General features: G+C 46.7%; 2 protein-coding genes across 5 annotated transcripts; both read right to left on the bottom strand.

Moving 5' to 3' along the window:
- Positions 1-568: 568 nt before the first annotated feature.
- Positions 569-21,280, bottom strand: kif16ba (kinesin family member 16Ba). Of its 4 annotated transcripts, XM_069722035.1 has the most exons (28): positions 21,124-21,280; positions 18,607-18,676; positions 18,145-18,258; positions 17,432-17,548; positions 15,758-15,855; positions 15,433-15,542; positions 14,975-15,117; positions 14,670-14,838; positions 14,189-14,320; positions 13,918-14,093; positions 13,011-13,076; positions 12,812-12,871; positions 12,534-12,653; positions 12,391-12,442; positions 11,730-11,867; positions 11,526-11,608; positions 11,071-11,159; positions 10,199-10,231; positions 9,886-9,939; positions 8,205-9,548; positions 7,924-8,076; positions 7,723-7,828; positions 6,991-7,038; positions 6,708-6,755; positions 3,244-3,366; positions 1,869-1,958; positions 1,114-1,197; positions 569-1,026 (listed from the first exon to the last, which is right to left on the bottom strand). In XM_069722035.1, the coding sequence occupies exons 1-28, from the start codon at positions 21,168-21,170 to the stop codon at positions 865-867; spliced, it is 4,029 nt and encodes a 1,342-aa protein (XP_069578136.1). In that variant the 5' UTR covers positions 21,171-21,280; the 3' UTR covers positions 569-864. The 4 variants fall into 4 exon arrangements, with proteins under 4 accessions (XP_069578136.1, XP_069578138.1, XP_069578137.1 ...); XM_069722037.1 differs by lacking the exon at positions 6,991-7,038; XM_069722036.1 differs by lacking the exon at positions 10,199-10,231.
- Positions 3,388-6,682, bottom strand: LOC138634851 (uncharacterized). The gene has a single exon (XM_069722039.1). It carries the CDS (start codon positions 5,981-5,983, stop codon positions 3,962-3,964), a length of 2,022 nt encoding a protein of 673 aa, XP_069578140.1. The 5' UTR covers positions 5,984-6,682; the 3' UTR covers positions 3,388-3,961.
- Positions 21,281-21,678: the final 398 nt, after the last annotated feature.

The following is a 21,678-nucleotide window of genomic DNA, read 5'->3' as shown; positions in this document are numbered from 1 at the left end:
AAATCAGTCGAGGTGTCCGAGCTCTGGTTCATTCCCTTTACTGCCTCCGTCCTTACAGACGAGTAGAAAAACTATACACATGAACATTTCCAGGAGGAAGAAGGTCCAAACCGAGGTCCTGGTTCCTGCTGTGAACCTGAAGACTCTTCGCTGAAATCATCTGAGACCGAATGAAGAGGTTCCTTTACAAAGTTTTTGAGTCGGTGAACGCAGCTCATCTCTGTGGCGCCCTCTGGCTGTCAGGAGGCGAAGCTACACATCTGGAGTCACGACTCCCTTCACCTGATGAACATCGACACCTCCGTTTCCACCGCCAAGAGCTCGTCGGTGTCGGAGCGACGACGCAACGTGAAAGATGAGGAGAATAATTCAGCAAGCGTGTCTTTGATTTATTTTGGTGTTCAGTTCTTCAACCAGTCGAATAAACGTTGAAATTATTATCGTTTTCATGATGATTCATGAAAATTACAGAGCGAAGCGAACACAACTGTGACATCATCCTCCAGTGTAAACAGGAAATGCAGCGACATCATCAGTTCAGCAGGATAACAAACACTGAAGACGCGTGTTTGCTTTTGTTTGATTCGTGACTGAAGTCTTTAATTTGTTATTGACACTGATCATTAATCAAGCAGCAGCTGATCAAACATATTGATCCGTTTGAAGATGAAGCTCCTGACAGCTGCAGGTAAATGTGATAAAGCTGTTTATGGCTGAGTCACATGACGTAGTTGAGGAAGGAGGTCCAGAGGAAACTGACCTGCAGCTCCTCCTCCTCCTCCTCCTGAAGCAGCTCTGCAGCTCCGAAGGCACGCAGCAGGTTTTGGTTTGGTTGGGAGTGTCGGGGCGGCGGCGGCGGCCTCCTCAGCCGGTGCCGTGGCTGGTGTACTCGAAGACGCCTTTCTTGAAGAAGGGCGAGAACTCGCAGACGTCCCGCTTGGAGAGGCGGAAGTCGTCGTGCTGGTCGGCTCGGAGAGGAGAGCTGGAGGTCGACAGCATCACCCGGAACAAACTCCTCAGGTACCTCTGCAGGGAACGAAGAGACAGAGTGAGCTCACCTCCACCTCCACCGTGTTGATAAAGTACAACCGAGAGTGAAGGGAGAAGTCCTGCCTCCAGGTGGCTCCGACGTTCTGCCACCATCCGCTCGTCTCGGTTTCCAAACAGCTTCTTCGGCGGGAACTCGAGAGCAGCCAGCTGAAACCAACACGACAGCGACGTCACCAAATATCAACCAGCAGTGATGTCACCAAGTATCAACCGGCCTGTCAATCAAACAGACCCGCCCCCAAAAACAAGTCTTTTTGAAGCTTATTTTGTAATTAATGACTGATTATTTTCAGATGGACCTCCAGAAAACTAATAAGAAGATGTGTTTTTGGGGGCGTGTCTGTTTGATTGACAGGCCTGTGGTGCAGTCAGGTTACAGCTATCGGTGGGCGGGACGTTTGTATCGTCAGCTTTCCAATCAGATCAGTCAGATCCACTGCTCGCTCCTCCCCCAGCTCGTCCAAATATGGTCACTTCCTGCTCCAAACCGCCCCGAACTAGTAAAATGGTGACGGACAAAATCTGAACCGGAGGCTTCGTAACAGACGTTCACAAACCAAACGGGGGACGTCACTGCTGGTTGATACTTGGTGACAGGTCAGGTTTCGGTGCATCGAGCCTCGCTCAGCAAATGTTTTGATGGGAGAATCGGAGGTTGGGATTGATTATGTAGATAAACAACAGCTGGAGTAAACAAAGTCTAACCTACTAACGATTTTCTTCTTCCTTCTCTATTTCAGAGCATGTGTGTGAGGAGGAATAAAAAGGATAAAAACATTCACAGCAGGAAGGAGCGTAGGAGTGTAGGAGCATCTCACCTCGGGGTATTTTAACTTCAGGCTCTTGTGCATCTCCCTGAAGCGGCTGTAGCGCCTGAACACCGTCCACGTCTCGTCCATCACGGTGATCTAATGAGGACAGTCAAACACGGACGGACATGAGGTACAGGAGCATCGTTAACACCAGAGAGCAAATTTACCTTCTTTTTTTTTTTTTTTCTGTTCCGATTCGGAAAGTTCAGGAACATCAGAGAATGTGTGTCGGCGTGAAAACGGTTCGTTAGCTAGAAATGCGATGTAGCTGCGATTTGTGGCCTCTTAGTGCCCTCTAGTGGACTCCTTGACAAACTACACTGACTAATGTAAGACTGAGGATTCCGTATCCTCACTCAGACTGCAGCCCAGTTTTTACACATATCTAGATTGTATCTGGATCATTTCTGAAAGTCTGGACAGTAAAAAAACACTTTAAATGTGAGTTTTGTAAATCAGAGCAAAAACCACATCTGGTGGTTTGAACTGAGATTTTTCTCAGTCCGGACGCTCTGTTGGCTCAGATGGGATTTTCTTGCGTCAGAAAAGTCATTGCAGACACATTTCCAGCGTCGGGCCTGAATATGAACGTCGGGAACGACAAACAGGTCTTGTAGAGTGACATCATTGAAGAACGATGCGGCGTCTCCCCGACGAAAAGTCTAGTATGTCAGAATTTGTTTGTTTTTTTCCGCCTGGTTTGACACATCATACGACGCGTTCCTGGACGTCGACCAATAGGATGACAGAGCGCATCACCCAAAGAGCCTCTGTCGCCGCGATTGACGGATTCTTGACCCGACGACCCAGGAACTAAAACGTGAACGATGATAGGTCATATTTGTCGTGCTTTCAGTCTCCCGACAACGACACAGGAACAATTTCTGGCACCTTGATTTAATCTGACAGCGTTACCATGGTGACAACAAACACAATGAACTCTAAGCCTGGCCGAAGTTACGTACAAAACATAGGCCATACCCTTGCGCCAAAAAATGGTCTGACAAATATATTGTGTAGTCTGTTCCCGGCTTTACTTTACACTCAGATTATCCTCATTATAAACCAGGATGTGGACCTATCCTAAACGCACCATGACCTCCACGATGCACATTCAGTCAGTTTGAGTGGAAGAATTAAAGATTTAAAGGACTCGTGTGTCATCGATTGGAGGCCTGTGAACAGTTTAAAACTTGTGTGTTTACTTTGATGACTTTGGAGCAGCTGTTGTATTTAGCCGTGACATATTGTACACGGGTGTGGAAATGACTTTTCCGAGTGCAAATTTACAACTATAAAACCTCAACTTTAACATGTTTCAGATGACCCGACACATTTGATTAAAAACTGCATCACATCAACGAGACCAGAGTGAACTCACCTTCACCTCGAACTCAAAGTGCTCGTCCTTCCCCTGCCCGCGGAGAACGTAACGAGGAATGCTAATTTTAACGGGCTCCTGGACGTCGTCGCAGCTCGTCCCCGGAGGACGAGACACCAAGTGCTGCAGAGAAAGTCGGCAGGATGAAAGGAGACAGGAAGAAGAGGAGGGGAGTAAAAGGCTGACTCGGCGAAAACGGCGATCATCACAGTACCAAAATAAAAAAACAAAACAAGAATCAGTTCAATCTTTATTATTCTGTTTACATAATTAAATTAATGTTGTCACCGTGTAAAATTATAAGGCACATTAAACATTATTCTCATTAATTACAAGATGATCATATTTTATTCGTACTTATTTCTTTATGACAATTTTAGACCAAACAAGTGACATCAACATTTTGTCTTTAGATAAACAAACAATAAAGAAGAATCGACATGACTAAAAATATACAAAGACAAGACTTTCATAAGTACATAAACTTTTCATCTATGTTCAGCATCTTCTTACAAATTATACAGGAGTTATATATTTAATGCTAACATGCTCCAACTCAGACTCAATGCAAACCATCCAAATCAATTACGTAACAGACTGTGAAGTTTAAAAAGCGCTTAAAAGGATTTAAAAATACATTCAAATGAGTCTGTTTTACTATAACATGATTTCCTGTACAAACACTGCACTCGCACATGAATTCAGGTGAAGTCCGCCTTTAAACGCACAGATGATTGATCAGGATCTGAGCTTCTGAGGTGCAGCCAAACGATAGCTTCCAGGAATTACATAGGCCGCTGCGATTAGAGGTGGAGGGCAGCTCAGCTGAGCTCCGCCTGGACTCTGCCTTCCTCTTTGGAGTCTGAGGCTTGGGAATTGTAAACGCGATCTCTACGACCAGGCAGTCGTCATTCTGCTTCACAAGAAGGCATCTGATGTCTGAACGCTTGCGCACTTCGAGTCCCTGAAACTGAGGCTGGCTGGGGACCAGACTGGACCCCCGTGGCACCGGATGGAAGACGCCGTCCTCCTGGAGAAGAGCTACGTGAGTGTCCGTCAGGAGAAACTGGAAGATGGCGTCCTGATGCACTCGGGTGAAGTTCTTGACCTTGACGCTGGTGTAGAGCAGAGGACAAACGTTGGCGAGGGAAGGCTTGCCGGGACCTTCCATGTTCCCGTGGATGATGTAGAGCAGGTCTGCGAGGACACGCTTGAATCTGGAGGTGACGCGAAGGCCACTATCTAGGATGATGTCAGGAACATTTGAGGTCCAGTCCAGAGAGACGGCCATGAGGTCATCAGAGAGTAACGGGTGACCTTCAGTCCCTTCAGAGAACTTGTCGGGACACAGATCCTTCAGTAAAGCCTTGCAGAACTCCTGGGTAAGCTCTTTGCTGTGCGTGAAGACGGCTAAGATGGGGTCTTCGGTGGTGCCGATGAGGCGGACGTGTTGTCCTGCCAAACTAATCTGGACCTCCTTTATATCCAGGAGGTTAAAACGGTGAAAAATAGTCAGGTCATCCGTAGAATCCGTGCTGGCCGAGACAACCACGATGTCCTTCTCTGATAAAAGCAAGCATGCGGGTCTTGGGATGGGTTTCTTCCTGTCGGCCGTTTTGAGCCAGAAGACACTCACCAGTTTGCCGACTTGCATCTGAGGAGACAGAGATTCCAACTTTTCCAGGATCTTCTCTGTCGTACATGTTTGTAGCCGAGCCAAAGCTAGCGGCAGCTCCACTAGCCTCTGATAAAACTTTTGAGGACTCGTGTCTCTGAATGAGGTCACAGATCCCTCAGGCCATCCCGAGACGCCTGGGACTGCAGACATGCCGCTATTCTGATGAAGACGAAGGGCGCCATCCCTCGACAGATTCACCAAGCTCACTTTTTTTTCTGCGAGGACACGAGGCTCTGGCTCTCGTTGAAGCTGGATTCGGTGAATCAGTGGAATCTCTTTGGACATCATGGACACGTACCGAGAGAGGACAACCTTCATTTCACCTACAGGGACATTTTGAATTATGTCCCGTGTGCCCTGTATCGTTCTACTAGTGTCCTTGTACACTTTGGACAGTTTCCTGGCAAAGTACCCCAAAATGTAGCTCCTGCTGGAGGCCACTTTGTCAGCTTCTGTATCCGTCTCTCGTTTTATTTCATCATTAACGGGTTCCATCGAGTCTCGCTCGGAACCGATGAAACCACTCGCAGAGCTCTGCAACTCTGACGACTGACCACTGGTCGGTGCATTTTGTGCTCTCCCTGAGGAAGAATACAAGCATCCAATTGCCTGCAACTCCTCCTTTTTCTCTCTTCTTTCATCGGTGATATTCTCGCTTTCATGAGGTCTGTCGGTTATGGCGTTTGCTGAGGTGACACAAAAATCGGCACGACGGGCCAGTTCGTAAACTGCTTGGCCCATTTCTAGAGGAAAGTTCACTCCTCCTTGCCCCCATTTGTTTTGGTCCCCATCTTTGTGAGGCACTTCCCCTTGTTTAATTAAGACTTCAGCTGTGGATTCTAGTTTTTCTTCTCTGTGAAGCCTCATCAGGCCACTCTCTGGTTCTTCCGACATGTTTTCCTGGACGCAAGGACAAGAGTTTGCCTCAAACTCCGGGAAGGGCAGGAAGTTAGACCCGCGGGCTCTCTGTGTGCACAAGGGGGAGTCCATGACTACATCGACAAGACGGACGTTGAAGGCTCTTTGAATTCTACAATCTTTGAAGTCCACAATCCACCCCATTGAGAATTACAGTTCCTCCAATCACCAGGTGCACAGGTGAGATGCAAGTGATTTGAAATTAACAGTGCGAAGAGGTTTGACATGCAAATTAGGGCGACATTTGTACAAGAATCTTTTTGAAATCTTTAAATTCCATTTAAACGAAGGTAAAGTTGAATTTTAATGTTTCTACACTTCCTGGTCACCACAGCAAATACGACTCTACATTGTTTGAAATTAAGGTCTGCGGGTTGAAATATTCTGTGTTCAATCATTTCAAGGTGTTTAATTACTAGTTACTTGTTTAGTTACTTCAGTATTTTACATGCATCGGTTTGCTTCTGTCCGAGAGCAGAGTTTTCTTTCCTCGGTTTTTCCAAAAATAAAAGATCCAAAGGCAGGATCAGAGTTGCCAAATGATCAAAGCCAACAAAGGAGTTGCAAAACTTGCAGTTGCCACTTTTTACCCCCAAAATAAAAGTCAAACAAAAGTGGAGTAATGGGAATTACAAAATAAAACATCTGCACATCTGTATGTTTGGCAACCCTGAAGGTTTAAAACGGAAACCCATTTCCTCTAAAATAAAAAATATATTAATGTGATAACTCGTGTTGAGATTTGTATGATGTAATTAATACCATGCATCATAGAAAGCTACAGAACCACTCCGGTTATAAAGATGTAGCAGGATCACAGGCTTTTAATGATTGATAGTTAAATTGTTGAAGAAGATCCGGGTCTTACCTCATATTTAAGCCTCCTTGGATTCATGTTTTGCAGTTTTTCATCATCCTGAAAATAAAAAGGAAACATCAACATCATTAAAGACAAAATGAATATTCTTCATATTCTTTTATGACCAAAAGTTGTAAATGATTCTTCTTGATGACGGGAAAAGGGAAGAGATGAAACCAAACCAGGAAAATAATTACTAATAAAACCATATTGGGGAAGTCATGCAGATTACAGAGCAGCCAAAGTCTCATTGGGAAAATAGAAATATAGTGCGGGTGGTTCCTGGTCTTACCTCTTCTGTTAATCTAACAGAGCTACAGTCGCTAACTTCCTCCTCCTCCTGCAGGGTTAAAGAGCTAAATATCAGTTCCTCACAGAGAAAGACATTTATCACTGGACCTGCTGGGTTTCATCCTCATCCTAAAATTAAAGTTAGAAACAAACCTGCAGACGACGAGGGCTTGATTATCCAAAAGCTACCATCTGCAGTCAGACTGGTCAGATTTAAAAACAGAACCAGAACTTGATTTGCCTGAACAGACCGCACTTTGTGGGTTTTATTGTGAAAGTTTTTCCCATCCATAAGTGCAATGCGATCACAGAGCATGCTCAGAACGTTGAGGTGTTTTTGAAAGCGCCTGGATTGACAGTCTGTGTTACTCGGCTGTATCATTTCTAATAAAACTCAACCTGACTGAAACCAGTCTACGGGTGCGTAACGTCTCCTGATAGCTCTCCATCACATCAACGGTTCAGAACCTCCATACTGCCGACAGCAGGCGCGAAAAACATATCGAAGACGTTCGTAAATGACATTTTTAGAACTGAATTTCACTTCTGTCGTTCTGATTAATCTGTCAATTAAATCATTTAATCCATCAAACATCAGAAAATTAGCTTTGCTCAAGCTTTGTGACCGAAGAAAGACATCGTCTGTGGCTTGTTTTGATCAGATTCTGACTCTACTTTAATCCCACAGACGGCATCAACACAAATGAATGAAGTCATGAGAGACAGTTCTTACTCTGAGCGATTCATAGGACAGAGACAGGTCCATGCTGCTGCCGCCATTCAGGAGATTCATCTTCTGTAACCTCCGTTGGACCTCCTCCTCGATGTACGCGTTGATCCTGTCGGGAGTCACAAACACACAGCCGGGTCATCCACACTGAACCGGTCCCCGCCACTCGGTTTCTGATGTGATGTGGGTGTGATGGATCAGTACCGGTCGTCCGACAGCGGCAGCAGTGTGTTCAAACTCTGGATGTGGCTGACCGGAGAGCTGCTCGTCTTCTCGTCGGTACCCATCGAGTGCGTCCTGTTGTTGTCTTCGCCCTCGCTGATCCTCTGTCGCAGCTTCTGGATCTCCCGCTCCACCCTGAAAACAGGAAATGAGACTTTACTGTTTTTTAAACTGGTACCAGACGGGTCAGAACCGAGCTACATTTATTTAACATCCAGGTAAGTGACGACATCATCAAGGTGTTTTCGTTCGGAGGCTCTGACCTCTGCTGGTCCAGGTCAGCCCCCGTCCTCGGGGCCCGGATGGACGAGCTCTTATGTCTCTGGTCCTCGGAGTCGGTCTCCAAGGAGACGCTGCGCCTCAGAGCGGAGTGCCTCCTCTCCAGCCGGGCCACCGCCTGCTCCATCGCCTCCCTCTGCTGCTGCTCCTTGGACTCCAGGATCTCCTTCTCCTTCCTCCTCACCTTCTCCTCCTGCCGCGCCACGTTGGCCGTGAACTCGTAGGTCTCCTGGAGCTGCTGGAGCTGCTGTGCTCTGAGCCAGTGGAGGTTCAGCTTCTCTTCCTTGTCCTCCAGCTCCTTCTCCACCTGGAACAGGGTGTTGTCCAGGCCCGGCGGACCGTCGCAGTTCCCGTTGCTGCCTCCTCCGCTGCGCTCCAGCATCTCAACGGCTCTCTGCTTCTCCTCGGCCAGCGCGGGGAGGAGTCCGTCGGCCAGGCTGGCCAGCTGCCGCTCCTTTAACTGCAGTCGGTGCTCGGCCTGTTGGAGCAACTGCTCCTCCTGGCAGACGGCGGAGGCGTCCTGTGCTCCCTTCTCCTGTGTCTCCTTCAGCTGCTGCTGTCTCTCCTTGAGGCCGTGGTTGAGGAGCAGCAGCGTGCTCTGCTCAGCAGCGACCTCCTTCTCCAGCTGCTCCCTCTGCTGCTGCAGCCCCTCCTCCAGCTGACCCAGCTCCTCCACCTGAGCCTCTTTGAAGTCCATGTATCTGGTCTGAGCGGTTCTGGCCTCCTCGCCGGCGTCCTCCACGTCCGGCCGCTCTGCAGCTTCTTTGGCCCGGAGGAGCGCTTCCCTAATCTCAGCCAGCGCCCGCCGCTCCTCCTCCAGGCGGCGGGCGTCCTCCCGGGTCAACAGGGCCGTGGCGGCTTCATGTTTCTCCCTCAGCTGCTCTTCCAGCCTCCCCACCAGACTCAGCTGTTCCCGCTCCTGCTCCTCCAGCCGCCGTCGCTCCGTCTCCAGGCGGACCTGCTGCTCCTCGCGCTCCCTCTTCAGCCGCTCCAGCTCACGGTAGATATCCTCCTGCTGCCGCCGCTGCTCCTCGTCCTGCGCCTCCTCTGCTCCACCCTCCTGCTGCTGCTTCCGGCGCTGTCTCCGCTGGAGGTCCATCCCCTGGATGTCGGAGCGCCGCTCCTCCTCGAAGCGCTCCTTCTCAGCCAGGAAGTCTCGCAGGCGGCTCTCAATGTCCTGGCTGCGGCGGCGGAGGCTCTCCTCCTGACGGAGGATCCGCTCCTGCACCTCCTCCGACTCCTTGCGCTGACTCTCCACCTCCTGCTGGAGGCGCTCTAGCTCTGACTTCTCACTCTGCTGCTTCGCCTCCATCTCCTTAATCAGCCTTCTACGGAAACAAACAAAAAGAACAGGTCACATGGTACCACCGACCGTCTCCATGGTAACTGAGCAAACTACCTGCTGAGGATTCAGCTGGAAGTGTGTGACAGGAAGGGAGGGAGGGAGGGAGAGAGGGAGGAAAGACAGAAGTAGGAAATAAGGAAGGAAAGAAGGAAGGAAGGAAAGAAGGAAGGAAAGAAGGAAGGGGGGAAGGAAAGAAGGAAGGAAGGAACGAAAGAAGGAAGGAAAGAAAGAAAGAAGGAAGGAAAGAAGGCGGGAAGGAAGGAAGCAGGTTCACTACAAGAGGTTTGGATCAGTCCAAACTGGACTCGGGACCACAGTACCTTTTCAGCTCTAGTTTTTCCAGCTCTTCTCGCTGCTGTCTCTCAAACTCCAGCCTGGAAGAGAAAGTGGTCCGTTAGTGTCTCCTGTCCAGAACCAGAACCACAGTGGACAAAGAAGGACAAACAAAGGAGAAGCTGGAGATGAGACGCAGACACACGATCTACTGGGGACACACACACACACACACTGCAGCTGATGGACAACAGGAAATAAAGACAGACAGTGAGGGTGAGGCTGAGGGACGGGACCAGTCAACACACGTCTTTGGGTCAACAGGGGACAGTTAGACAGGAAGTGGACGGCTGAGTCTACCTGAGGAAGACGGGGCCCTTCTCAGTGAAGAGACTGTCAACAGGACAGGGACACGGTTAATGCTGTCATCACTGTGGGAGAGCATCACTTCATTTATTCATACGTTAACAGCACACTGAGATTCAGAGCTGACCCGGTCTGAGGAGGACAAGGTTCGTCCTCTGGGGACACGAATGTCCCCATTAGATGCGGTTTAAGTCCGATGGAAGACCAGGAGCCTCGTTTATAACCGCAGCAGTGAGAAGGGAGAACATCTGTCGGTAACTCAGAGCGATGTGTTTGGACGTTAAAGGAGACTCGGAGGGTGAAGTGAAGGAGAAACTGAATGTCAGTCATAAGCAGAAGGATTCCTCATACACATTTAATTATTATTATTATTGATATTGTAATGGAAGATATTATTCTTCTTCTAAAAAAGTAATTGAGTTTTTCAAGGCCTAAACGTGCTCAAAAACTCATGAACCCTGGCACACAAAACATTGCGTATTCTATTGGTTTCACCAACATGCGCCAAATTTGGTGGACATGTGTATCACAGCTAGATCTACAAAAAAGTATATTGGCGCCATGACCTCAACTCAACAGGAAGTCCGCCATTTTGAATTTGGTCTTTATTTTTGGCGATCTGTTTCATACTTTAACAAAGTACAGAATTTGTCTCACTGGCTTTAGATTTGGTCCGACCAATCTTCAGACCTTTGGGATGAAAATGTGTTAAAGTAATTTGTTTTCGTCGAACGGTGTGCCTGTGGTGTGGTGGCCATGTTGGGACACTCTCTGGTCTCTGGTGGCCTGAGGAGGTCTGATGCGGAGGCGGGGATGTATTGCAGCTGATCGTCACATGCAGCTGAGGTCGGCTCGGATTTACTCACCCGGGATTGTAGAGCATCACAGTGGACAGGTTCTCACAGGACTGGGACAGGTCGGTCATGGATAGGCTGAAGGTGGACAGCAGGCCGCTCTGAGGAGGAGAGAGACAGACGTTAAACCGGGCGACATCGGATCATCTCCAACCTTTTTATCTCCGAGAGGTCCTCATGTACAGTAACATTTATTCACATAGCTGAGCTCCACACAAGCAGATGAATCAGCTGCTGAACAATGGGGGGGACCGTCCACTCGTTAATCCATCGTGTTGATGGCGTCGCTTTCTCAAAAATGTTAAAAAATAAATAAATAAAAATACTGAAAAGGATCGACAAATACACCTGTACAGCCCGGCCAGGTAAGTCTATGTGTGGGAAATACTGCATGTTGTTTGTGAGCTACTCAGACAGAAAGGGAGTTACAGGCGGGAGACCCCTGATCTACACGGAGACACGCCCACCTTCCGTTTCTCCCGCAGCTTGGCCGCCTCCTTCGGGTGGTTGAAGCGAAACATGTTGGTCCTGCCGAGCAGAATAACGGCACCTGGACGAGGACACGATAAAATCAGGGTTAACATTAAAAACAGAACCGTGTTCTTGTCTTCTCTGAACTGTTCCTGCGACTGACAGCCTGAGATCAGAGCAGTCCGACGTTCCCTGCTCACCTTGGTTGAGCGGCGTCGGCTCCGTCGCCTGAACCCCGTTGACCGAACACTGAGCTCCGCCGAGCGGCACCAGAGTCACCGTGCCGGTCTGGTTCTCAAACATGCAGTGTTCACTCTCCAGGTCCAGGCCGTGCAGGACTAAAGGAGAGAAACAACGCAGAGGAGACAGAGAGACAAACAAGATCAACTGCTGTCAGTCAAAATTCACTGTTCCTCCACGACAGATGTTCAGATGTTGTATTCTGACACAAACCCCTGTACATGATGGATGTTTGTTTGTGTATCATACATGAATGTATGTCTGTGTATAAACTGTAGATACACGGCTGTCCCACCAGTGTTTTTATGATTTAACCACCTGAATGCCAAGCATACGGCACCCACAACTTCCCATGTTGTAGCCACAAGTTCATGACTTCCATTTGAATGCAGCATTTGTGTCAGAAGTCATATTGAGGCTTTCTCAGCGTCATGTGATGGACTGCAGGGGCGGAGCTTCAGTCTATGAGGAAGTCCTGTTTCCTGATCAGATCATCAGTTTGATTAAAGCTCATTCGCTGCAGCTCTCTGTGTGTCTGGATGTGTTGTTCACTTCGTTTTCTTTACTGTGATGAAGGTACATTTGACTCCCTGTGAGATAAGTCATGACTGATGGACTCACTGATGTCCTGCTCTGTGGACGCGTCATCTCGGCCCACGTACGTCCGTCCCTCCTGACGGTGAAGCAGAGCAGAGACACGGCGTCACTCCACACTTTGGAGGGTAAACATATATATAGCTGTAGTGAACCCGTTGACCTCTGACCTTCAGATGGTAGAGGATGATGCCGGTGCTGAGCAGGTCGTCGTCGATGCCGATGAGGTGAGGCAGCTCCGAGTCCAGCACCACGCCGATCCCCTCCTTCCTCAGGGCCAGAGTCTCTTCCTGCAACAATCAACATGGTTCACACTCATGCACAAAGACCAAGCGTCTCGCTGCACGTGAAGAAACGTTCCAGGTGTCAGAAGAGAAACCCGGACGATAAAACGGACGTCAAACTGTCCAAAGACAGAACGGTCTGCTCGGGAGACGTTGGATCTTACTTTGAGGATGTTCTGGGTCTCGTTCCACTTGTTGGTCCACTCTTTCGTCAGCTCCAGAACCTGCCAAGCACAAATCAGCCGATAAACAAACTGAAGGATCGTTTATCAGAGTGCCCGCTTTCTGTCACACATCTCTGTGAATATTTTGTTCTGAGCTTTCTGTCCCACCGGGCGTTAAAAAGGCTTCACGGCAACTCACTCTGGCTTCATTCTGGTGCAGCTTCTCCTCCATACTCAGAGCAGTGGGCGAATCCAGCAGAGCGATCTGACAAACACAGACAGGGAAACAATGACACACACACATCAGTACCGATGACTTTAAACAGGTTCTAAAAAGACATCATGTAAATTCATTTTAATCCGCTTCCTCTTCTAGTTTCTGTCAACATCTGTCAGTTTCTAGTAATCTACTTAAACATAAGTATTTAGTTTATCTTCAGTAGTATCTCTGAAATGTTCTTTTTATACCCAATAATGTTACTATTCTGTTGCCAGGTAACCTGATTAGCTGCGAGATGTTCCACCAGGTGTTTTTTGTTTTTAGCATGACACAGCTTTACCAGCCTTTTGTTGCGTCCGTCTAGATTTTTTTTTTAAAACGTGTTGCTGCCATCAAATTCAAAATGATTCGAAATGATTTTCATGAAACAATAACATTTCTCCGTTTCAACATTTGATATGTCGTCTTTGCAACTCACCCCAGCGACTGAGAGTCGGCTCTGAACCAGGACCACTTAACTTGAAAAGCTGGATTTGTGTATTTCTCGTTGGGGGTGTTGACTGAGGTGTGGTTGGAGAGCATTTCCTGGTTTATGTTTGTTTTTGTGATTCCAAAGCTTTCAAAGCCTTTTAGCTGAATAAGCTGAACTTTAGCCGGGAACACTTCCTTGTTTATTTTATGGGAAAACGGGACTCTTTTTTTTTAAATCCGACTGAGCTGCACTGAATTATATATCTTTTAAAAATTTAACTGAGCGTTGGAGTTTAATTAAATGAAAGAGTTTAACGCCTCTTCCTGACTGTTATATGTGTCCTTGGGGGATGGGGTGGGGGGTTTGATGGGGTATTTGGACTTTGACTAGTCGCCGTGGTCCCACATAGTTTACCTGGTTGCCCTGAACCAGCAGAGCCTTCAGCCGGGCAATTTCAGCCCGCAGTTCTCTGATCAGCCTGACGTTGCCGTCCTCGTTGATGGTGGGTTTGTTGATGATGTTCTTGGCTCGGTTGGCGTAGCGCAGCGTGCTGAGCGTCTCCCCGTAGTTCACATCCGCGGGGGAAACGGCTGAAACCAGAGCGGTAATCATAAAGTAACCAAACTCTTCTTTAGTCATCTGAAATGTCGAGTCAGGAATCGACGTGGGCGTTTTTTCTGCTCACTGGCGATCATGATGGTTTTGGAGTTGCCGCCCAGGCTGTCCTTCAGCAGCCACGTCAGCACTGAGTCTCTGTAGGGAACAAACACCGACTTCTTCTTCAGGTTGGTGTTCACGCCGTCCTGCGTCATGTCGGCTGCACGGGAACAAGATACACCGTCAGTCACGAGGAATCAAACACAGAGAGCGAATCAGCGAGCGTGAAGTCGGATCAGTAATCTGGCTCTCTCAGATGGACTGAAACACTCTGAACTGAGTCCTCTGTTCAACTCTTTGCCTTCCTCTCCTCTCAGTTATGATGGGATTCATTTATTGTGATGGTTCTCCTTTATTCTGACGCAACTCTTTTATTCTGAAAGGATTCTTTTACAATGGCAGAGTTTTTCCATTCTAACATGATTCTTTTATTCTGACAGGGTTCTTCCACAGAGTATCGGCTCAGCTCACATCAGACCCTAACATGTATGACAGAGTCGTTTTCTGACCGAGAGCAGAGATGACGTTTCCCAGGGTGACGAGCGACTTGTTGATGTTCCCTCCCTCCTTCAGTCGGACGCCGGTGGCTCCGGTGGCATCAGCCCGCTCGCTGCCAGCCAGATCGACCAGGTGGATCTTACTGATGGTTTCACTGGGCATCTCGGCGTCGAACTTGGCCTGACAGGAGAGATTCACACAGACGTCTGACTGACTGACTGACACAAACCCAGAAATATTCAGTTTATCAAAGAAAAGCAAAAAATCTTCACATCTGAGATGATGGAAACAACAAATAACTGTTCATTTTCTTCACCTGTGTGAAGTTGATGGTGAAGATGGCGTGCGAGCGGCTGCTGACATCATTCATGCCGGTGCTGGCGGTGGTCCGGTTGATATTTCCGGCCTCCATCAGCTCCTCGACGTCGCTGTAGTTCTGCACCAGGTGTTTAGACAGATCTGAGGTGCAAACACAAACTCCTGTTTAAAAACTGTTCTGTCCTCACTTTAATCTGATATATACAAGGGTGGTTCTATATATTGAGAGTGTTCCTGAACGCAGCACAGTGATGCACACGGAGCAGGAGGATCAACAACCTTCATAAGGAAGTATTCCAGGTCTCTTGATCAACATCAGCACCCGAGTTCCACACGTTTTTGTGACCGCTGGTACGTGAACGTTTGTGATTTCATCGTTGGACCTGTTCTCGGTTATCTTGGAAAATCAAAGCTGCAGCAGAGAAACGAGGAACATCCACATCTCCCTGGTCTTACCTTCGACGTAGGGTCCTTCCTTCGGGTGCTCCCGGACTCTCAGATTGTAGGTCTGAGTGGATTTCCTCCTCAGCAGGTCTCTCACTCTCTCGTTGTAGATCTCCAGGTAGCTGAAGGAACAAAACAGTCAGTTTTACGGCATCATAACCACCTCACGTGACAACCATGCCGGTGACCACGGCAACAGGGGAAGATCAGAGAGGGAGACGCACAGAAGATTCGGAAAACCCAGAAAGTGATCACACAGAGAGTCACTTCAGAGTAAATGATCACTAACTGATCAAAGAAAACAACCATAAATAGATGATTAGCATATCAGTCTCACCTGACTTCGGTGCGAAACGAAGCTACGTCCCATCGAGTGGCGTCTGAGATGCGACTGAACAGACCCTCACAGATCCTCGGGATCAGACCGGCGTCTCCCTGAAACAGGAACATCACAGCAGCCGTCAGTCAGGGGAAACAGCGCAGGGAGCCTCAACTCTGTTTTCCATCTCACTCTGGGTTTAAATCACATCCTCCTCCACGAAGAAGGCCGACACTCGTCTTTCCCTCTTTCTATCATCGTCCTCCAATAGTGACGTCACCCGTTGGTTTGTGAACGTTATGAAGCCTCCAGTTCAGATTCTGTCCGTCACCATCTTGCTAGTTCGGAGCGGTTTGGAGCAGGAAGTGACCATATTTGAACGAGCTGCGGGAGGTGCGAGCGGTGGATCTGAACCTGAGGATAATACGTCCCATCCACCGATAGCTATAACCTGACTGCACCACAGGACTGTCAATTAAACAGACACACTTTAGCTAACAACACCGAGATAACTGGTGGAGAAATTAGAATGACTTTTCAGGAGAGAAGTTGAATGGGAGTCTATGGAGCACTTTTATATACAGTCTGTGGTCCTGCACCAGAAAAACTGAGGATTCAGCTCGTTGTGGACAAACGGCGCCCTCTACCTGCTGAGCGCTGCATAAAAACCCTGCATTGGTTTAATTATTTATTCCCGTTTTATGTTTAGTTGTCTGTCTCCCCTCTGTGTGTGTTGATCAGTGTCTGATTGAACACGATCGATCCACCAATCGTCTGCTGTCACCTGCAGACGACGCTCTCTGTTCACACTTGTGTGTAAATATTGTTTGTGCCCAGAGGAGATCGTATTGATCCAAAGGGTGCATGTTAATCATCAATATCTCAGTGGGACCTTGTCAGACCTGCTTCTATATTTAGTCACCTGGATGGATGGTTCACAGCGACGCAGCAGAAAACTGCTGCATGAGAAGACTGCAGAGAGAAAAGCTTTTAGACTCAAAAACACCCAAGCATTCTGGGTGTTTTTTTTAGACTGAACTGGTTTCTATAAATCAGCTGTTTCCCAAATAAAAACTCAGGCTGTCTACCCGACGCTGGTTTCACCAAAGACTCCTCTGGGTTGAGCTTTTTCATTTCTGACACATCACATCCACAGTTGTGGAAGAGCCCACACTGAGAGTCATGTAAAATGACGCTCAGTGTGTGAAATACTTAAAACTCATCGTGTTTCTGTTTGTCTTTTTGTGCTTATTTACTTGTGATGTAGTGTCTTTTTCATACAGAGCAGGGAAGATAGATAGATATATACTTTATTAATCCCTCAGAGAGAAATGTTTACGTTTTCCTCTGAGGGATTAATAAAGTGTATATCTATCTATCAAAGTGAGATCCGACCACATGTGGTCACTTAAAACACGTTTGGGTCGGATGATAATCCAGGTGTGAGCTGCTGTACTTAAAGCTGACGCATTGTGATCCGGCCTGATCGTAAAGCCAGGTGTGCACAGGGTCTTCGAGACTTTGGCGAAGTCGTACAAATTCCCTCTGAACTCTGCTGCTCACACTGATCACTTGGAAATGAGATGAGCCGTCAGTGATGACATCACCACTGCACTGATCAATAATCAAATCACTCGTGCGGTCTCTCTGCGTAAAAAACATCTGCAGGCTGAAAGTGAAATATGGTCTCACTGGGTTTCCCATCATGGTGTAGGACTTCCCCGAGCCAGTCTGACCGTAAGCGAAGACGCAGGCGTTGTAGCCCTCGAAAGCCGCCTTCAGCACGTCGCAGCCCAAATCTTTGAAAACCTGCAAGAGAACAGAAGTGGGTTTAAATCTCAGTCATCAGGACGTTCGGCTCCACACAAACCAATCGGCAAGTCAGTACGATGCATACACGTTCCTGGGACTTAGTCATGGAAAAAAAAGGTTTTACAGAACGTCATTTGGATTAGATTCAACAGAGGAAGTTCAGCTGCGCGATTAATGTCAATGCAAGCGCTTTTAAAATTAAAGCTGAAATTTGTGAAATACTGGATTACAGATTCAAAACTGTGGCACACAGAGGCCAACAAAGAAAGCACGAGTCTTTATCCCAAACATTACGGAGGGATCTGAGAGTGTGTGTCGTAGAGTATTAGAACCATGTTAGTGTGTCGCTGACAGGATTGAAAATTAAGTCCTGAAAGTGTGAAATAAGAAAAGAAACACTTTTCCTGTGATATGAAAGAGTAAAATTACTGAGCTCCAGCTGATTATTTGGTGAATCTGCACTATAAAAAGTCTCGCTGCATTCTCAGGTGTCCTTTACCTGATGACAACCACATGACCTCAACGACTTTTGAATCATGCTGTGAGAAATAAAACGCTGATGCGCGTGTCTGAAATGTGACGGCGGTTTTTACCTTCTCCTGGGAGACGAACGTGGACCTCTTACAGTCCGCCGAGTCGTACGAGAAGTCGTACGTGAAGGTTTTGGTTCGATCCCTCATCACCTCTCCTGCGACGCCATCAGGAAGCTTCGGGAATCAGAGCACAGTGCATGACGACAGAAATCCAAAACACGACGACAGAACTGGAAATTATAACGTCTGAAGTCCAACACGTGAAGAAGGAAGTCCGAAAAATGACGACAAAAGTCTGAAACCCGATGCCCGAAATCCAAAATGTGACGCCACAAGTGCGAAACATGACGACAAAAGTAAAAAAAAAACATGACGCCATGATTCTGAAACGTGTCGACCAAAATCCAAAACATCATGACAGAGTTAGAAAATATGACGACAGAACTAAAAAATTATAACCCCAAAAGTCCAAAACTTGACATCAGAACTACAAGACTGTAACAGAAAAACCATTAAACGTACCTTCAGGTTGGTGATCGAGGTTTTGGTTCCTTCCATCTGGATGATGCATTTGGCGGTCAAGTCTTTCTCCCTGTAAAACATCGATAATGTTACAAACTGATTTTCTGCCTGAAAACTAGACAAACTTTTTTTTTTTTTTTTTAAATCGAGGCAGACGATGTCACGGTCGGTTGCTGCTTGTTGTGGATGCAGTCTCGAGTGGCCATTCGAGGAACTGCAGTTTTTGGCTTAATTTTTCATTGATGTCGATTCTCAGAAAGAAGCAGTGTTTGTAGCACGTACACGACTTTCAGCTAACAATCCCACAATGCATTGCACCACAATGACTACAGCTGTAAGCGATGAGACAAAATGATATCCGTGTCCCAGGTATAAATGTACAGCTCAGTGTTCACCATGTGGGGAGCAGCGAGTGTGCAAACTGTCAATCAAACATCTGGCTCTGTTCCTCTGACGCCACACTGGAACATAAAGTAAAGTTTCCAAACAAAACTCTGCTGCTGAACTTCAGTTTGTGACTTTATTTTGCAGGAAAAACCCGACCGGGATCAATAAAAACAAAACAATAAAAACGGATCAATAAAAACAGATCGATTAACAACATCGTTGCTGCGTCGTCTCCGCCCGGTTGGTCCTCCTGTTCAAGTGCGAGCAGCTGCAGTAAAGCCGACGCCTCCACAGGAAGTCACCGTCAGCCGGGTTTACGTGAAGGTGTCCGTTATCTCCGAGCGGCGCGATAACTGCACGTTACGCAACACAGGATCCGTCAACACAAAGACAAGACTGACGGCCGTATCTTGGGTCAAAGGTCACCGCAGTGGAGTTTTAGTTCCGGCCTGCAGAGGAGTCTGCCTACTTTAATTGAATATTTTACTAATTTTAATTCATTTAATTAATATTCTGTACTTTTATTTGCTGTAAATAAAAACTTATTTCTTTTAATGATATTTTATCGGCTTTAAGCGAGATTATTTTCCTTAAATTTAATTTAATCTCATTTATAAATATCTTTTCTGTATGTTTAGTTGCACGCCGTGCTGCTGAATATTTGCACTTTATCTGATGTATTTTGGAGTCATTTCTTTATATTTGTGCTCTAATGTCTTGTATGGGTTTATGATTCTTATTCTATAATAATTTCTATTTTTAAAAAGCCCTGTGTTTCAGGAAATGGGTGAAATATTACATTTTATCTCAATTTAATCATTGATTAGGTGAAATACATTTGATAATTTCCCAGTGCTAATTCAAATAACATGTTTTTATCCAACAAACAGTCAGAAACTCAAATAAATTCAGATTATTTTCACAGGAGATGAAGAAAGCAAGTCATTTCTGCTTATTACTTATTCTTGTTTTTTGGACATTTTACAAATCAAACTAAAGGATAAACACCAAACAATGTCAATCAATGATTTATTGATTCATCTGTGAGTATTTAACCGGTTCAGGTGACGTTTGTTTAGTCTGCACATGTTCAGTTTCCAGAGATTAGAAACGGAGAAAGGAATCACATCCTCAGTGACGGAATCAGCTGCAGATCAATGAACTGATTAATTTACCGTTCGCTTCAGCTGTGAGTTTCAGCGAATCTCAGCCTGGAAGACTTCACAGTAAAATAAACATGATCGTTTCTTTATTTTTTTTAAAAGGACCAGGGCCACATTAACTTCCTGAGGAGCCCCTGGGTGAGAATCCATCGTCGGGCCCCCGATGATCCCCACTTAACATGTCAGTGTCATTATTTCCACCAGGAGTCTCCTCGAGTTGTTTTCTGATCAATAAATCAGTCAACTGACAGAAAATTGATAACAACCATTTCGATATTGATTAACTGTTGGGTCTTTTTTTTTTTTTTTTTAACCTAAACTTTAAATATTTGTAAAAGGTTGTTATTAATCTGAATACATTCAGTTTGGTTTTATAGAGTTTCACTCTTTTATGACATGTAAAACATCAAACAACTATTACGTACCGTACTGATAATGATATTTATGGTTGCAGTAGTTTGATGATGAAACTTGAACTGAGGATATCTGACAAACATGAAAGTGATTTGATAAATGAGTGCAAAATAAAATTTAAAAAAACTTAAAAGTGTTTAAACCACACGGAGTCCCAGTAAAGTTATGAGAGGATGAAGGACCTGTTATGTTTAATAATCTACTTCATGTCATATCAAATCACATGACTGTTACGTGGCAGTTATTCTCTCCCGGCTGCACCTGCAGAAGGTGCGGACAGGTGAGAACATCGTAAACTTGCCTTTAAATCACTGCATGAACGGGAAACACACAAAACACTGCATCCCGATGGTCAGACAGGATCATCTTTAAACCGAACATTTCACCGATATATCAGCTTTTGATATTTGAGTCCAAGTTCTCCAGCGTCCGTGTTGGAGGCTAGCAGCGGCTAGCGCGCAGTTAGCATCACAAAACCGCGAGATTCTGACATTAAACCGACTCAAACGAAGCGGGTTGGCGCCGAACAAACGTGCTGTCGTCCTTAACTCACCGCCTGTCCATGGGCCTGACCCGCACAGCCACCCGAACCGATGCCATGGCACATCCCGCTGTCCGCCCGGTCAGCCGCAGGGAGACGTTTAGAACCACTAAAATAGCCAAAAGCGGCTAACTGGCTAGCGCGAGCCGCGGCGGGGGGGGGGGGGGGGAATAAAGAGTCGCGAAGATAAAAGAGGAGCGCGTAATTAAACAAATCACACGGGCGGCGAGGGGTCCACCGGCGGGGACAGATGTCAACAGGGTCCGGTGTCCCCGGTGGGAACCCGGCTGGTCAGCAGCCCGTTAGCCGGTTAGCTTTCATGTGACAGGCAGAAGCAAAGTAACGAGGATCCATCAGCTGCTGGAAACATGAAAGTACGGAAGCCGGGAGATGACCAAACTCTGCACGGAGCCGGCGTGCCGCAGTGCACCGAAACAAGCGTGACGAAACATGGAGGGGAAAAAAAGAGTTAAGAATTAAAGTATTCAAGAATTTAGACCTTTTACAATAAATCAGTTCATCCGCATTTTCTTAACGGACTTTAAAAAATAAAAAAAATGAGAAAAT

The sequence above is a fragment of the Brachyistius frenatus genome, unplaced genomic scaffold (genome assembly GCF_029030835.1).
Source record: "Brachyistius frenatus isolate BFR_SWC_R1_liver_20210118 unplaced genomic scaffold, ASM2903083v1 Contig_281, whole genome shotgun sequence".
NCBI classification, from domain to species: domain Eukaryota; kingdom Metazoa; phylum Chordata; class Actinopteri; family Embiotocidae; genus Brachyistius; species Brachyistius frenatus.
Note: the sequence above shows the minus strand (reverse complement) of the source record. Positions and strands in the feature narration are given on the sequence as shown.

Excerpts from the sequence above, each read along its gene's own strand:
- LOC138634851 (XM_069722039.1), bottom strand. The coding sequence starts at position 5,983 with ATGGGGTGGATTGTGGACTTCAAAGATTGTAGAATTCAAAGAGCCTTC.
- kif16ba (XM_069722035.1), bottom strand. The coding sequence starts at position 21,170 with ATGGCATCGGTTCGGGTGGCTGTGCGGGTCAGGCCCATGGACAGGCG. Across the intron at positions 14,094-14,188 it reads CAAAACCATCATGATCGCCA|CCGTTTCCCCCGCGGATGTG; the intron begins GTGAGCAGAAAA and ends CTCTGGTTTCAG. Across the intron at positions 7,039-7,722 it reads TGTCCTATGAATCGCTCAGA|GAGGAGGAGGAAGTTAGCGA; the intron begins GTAAGAACTGTC and ends TTAACCCTGCAG.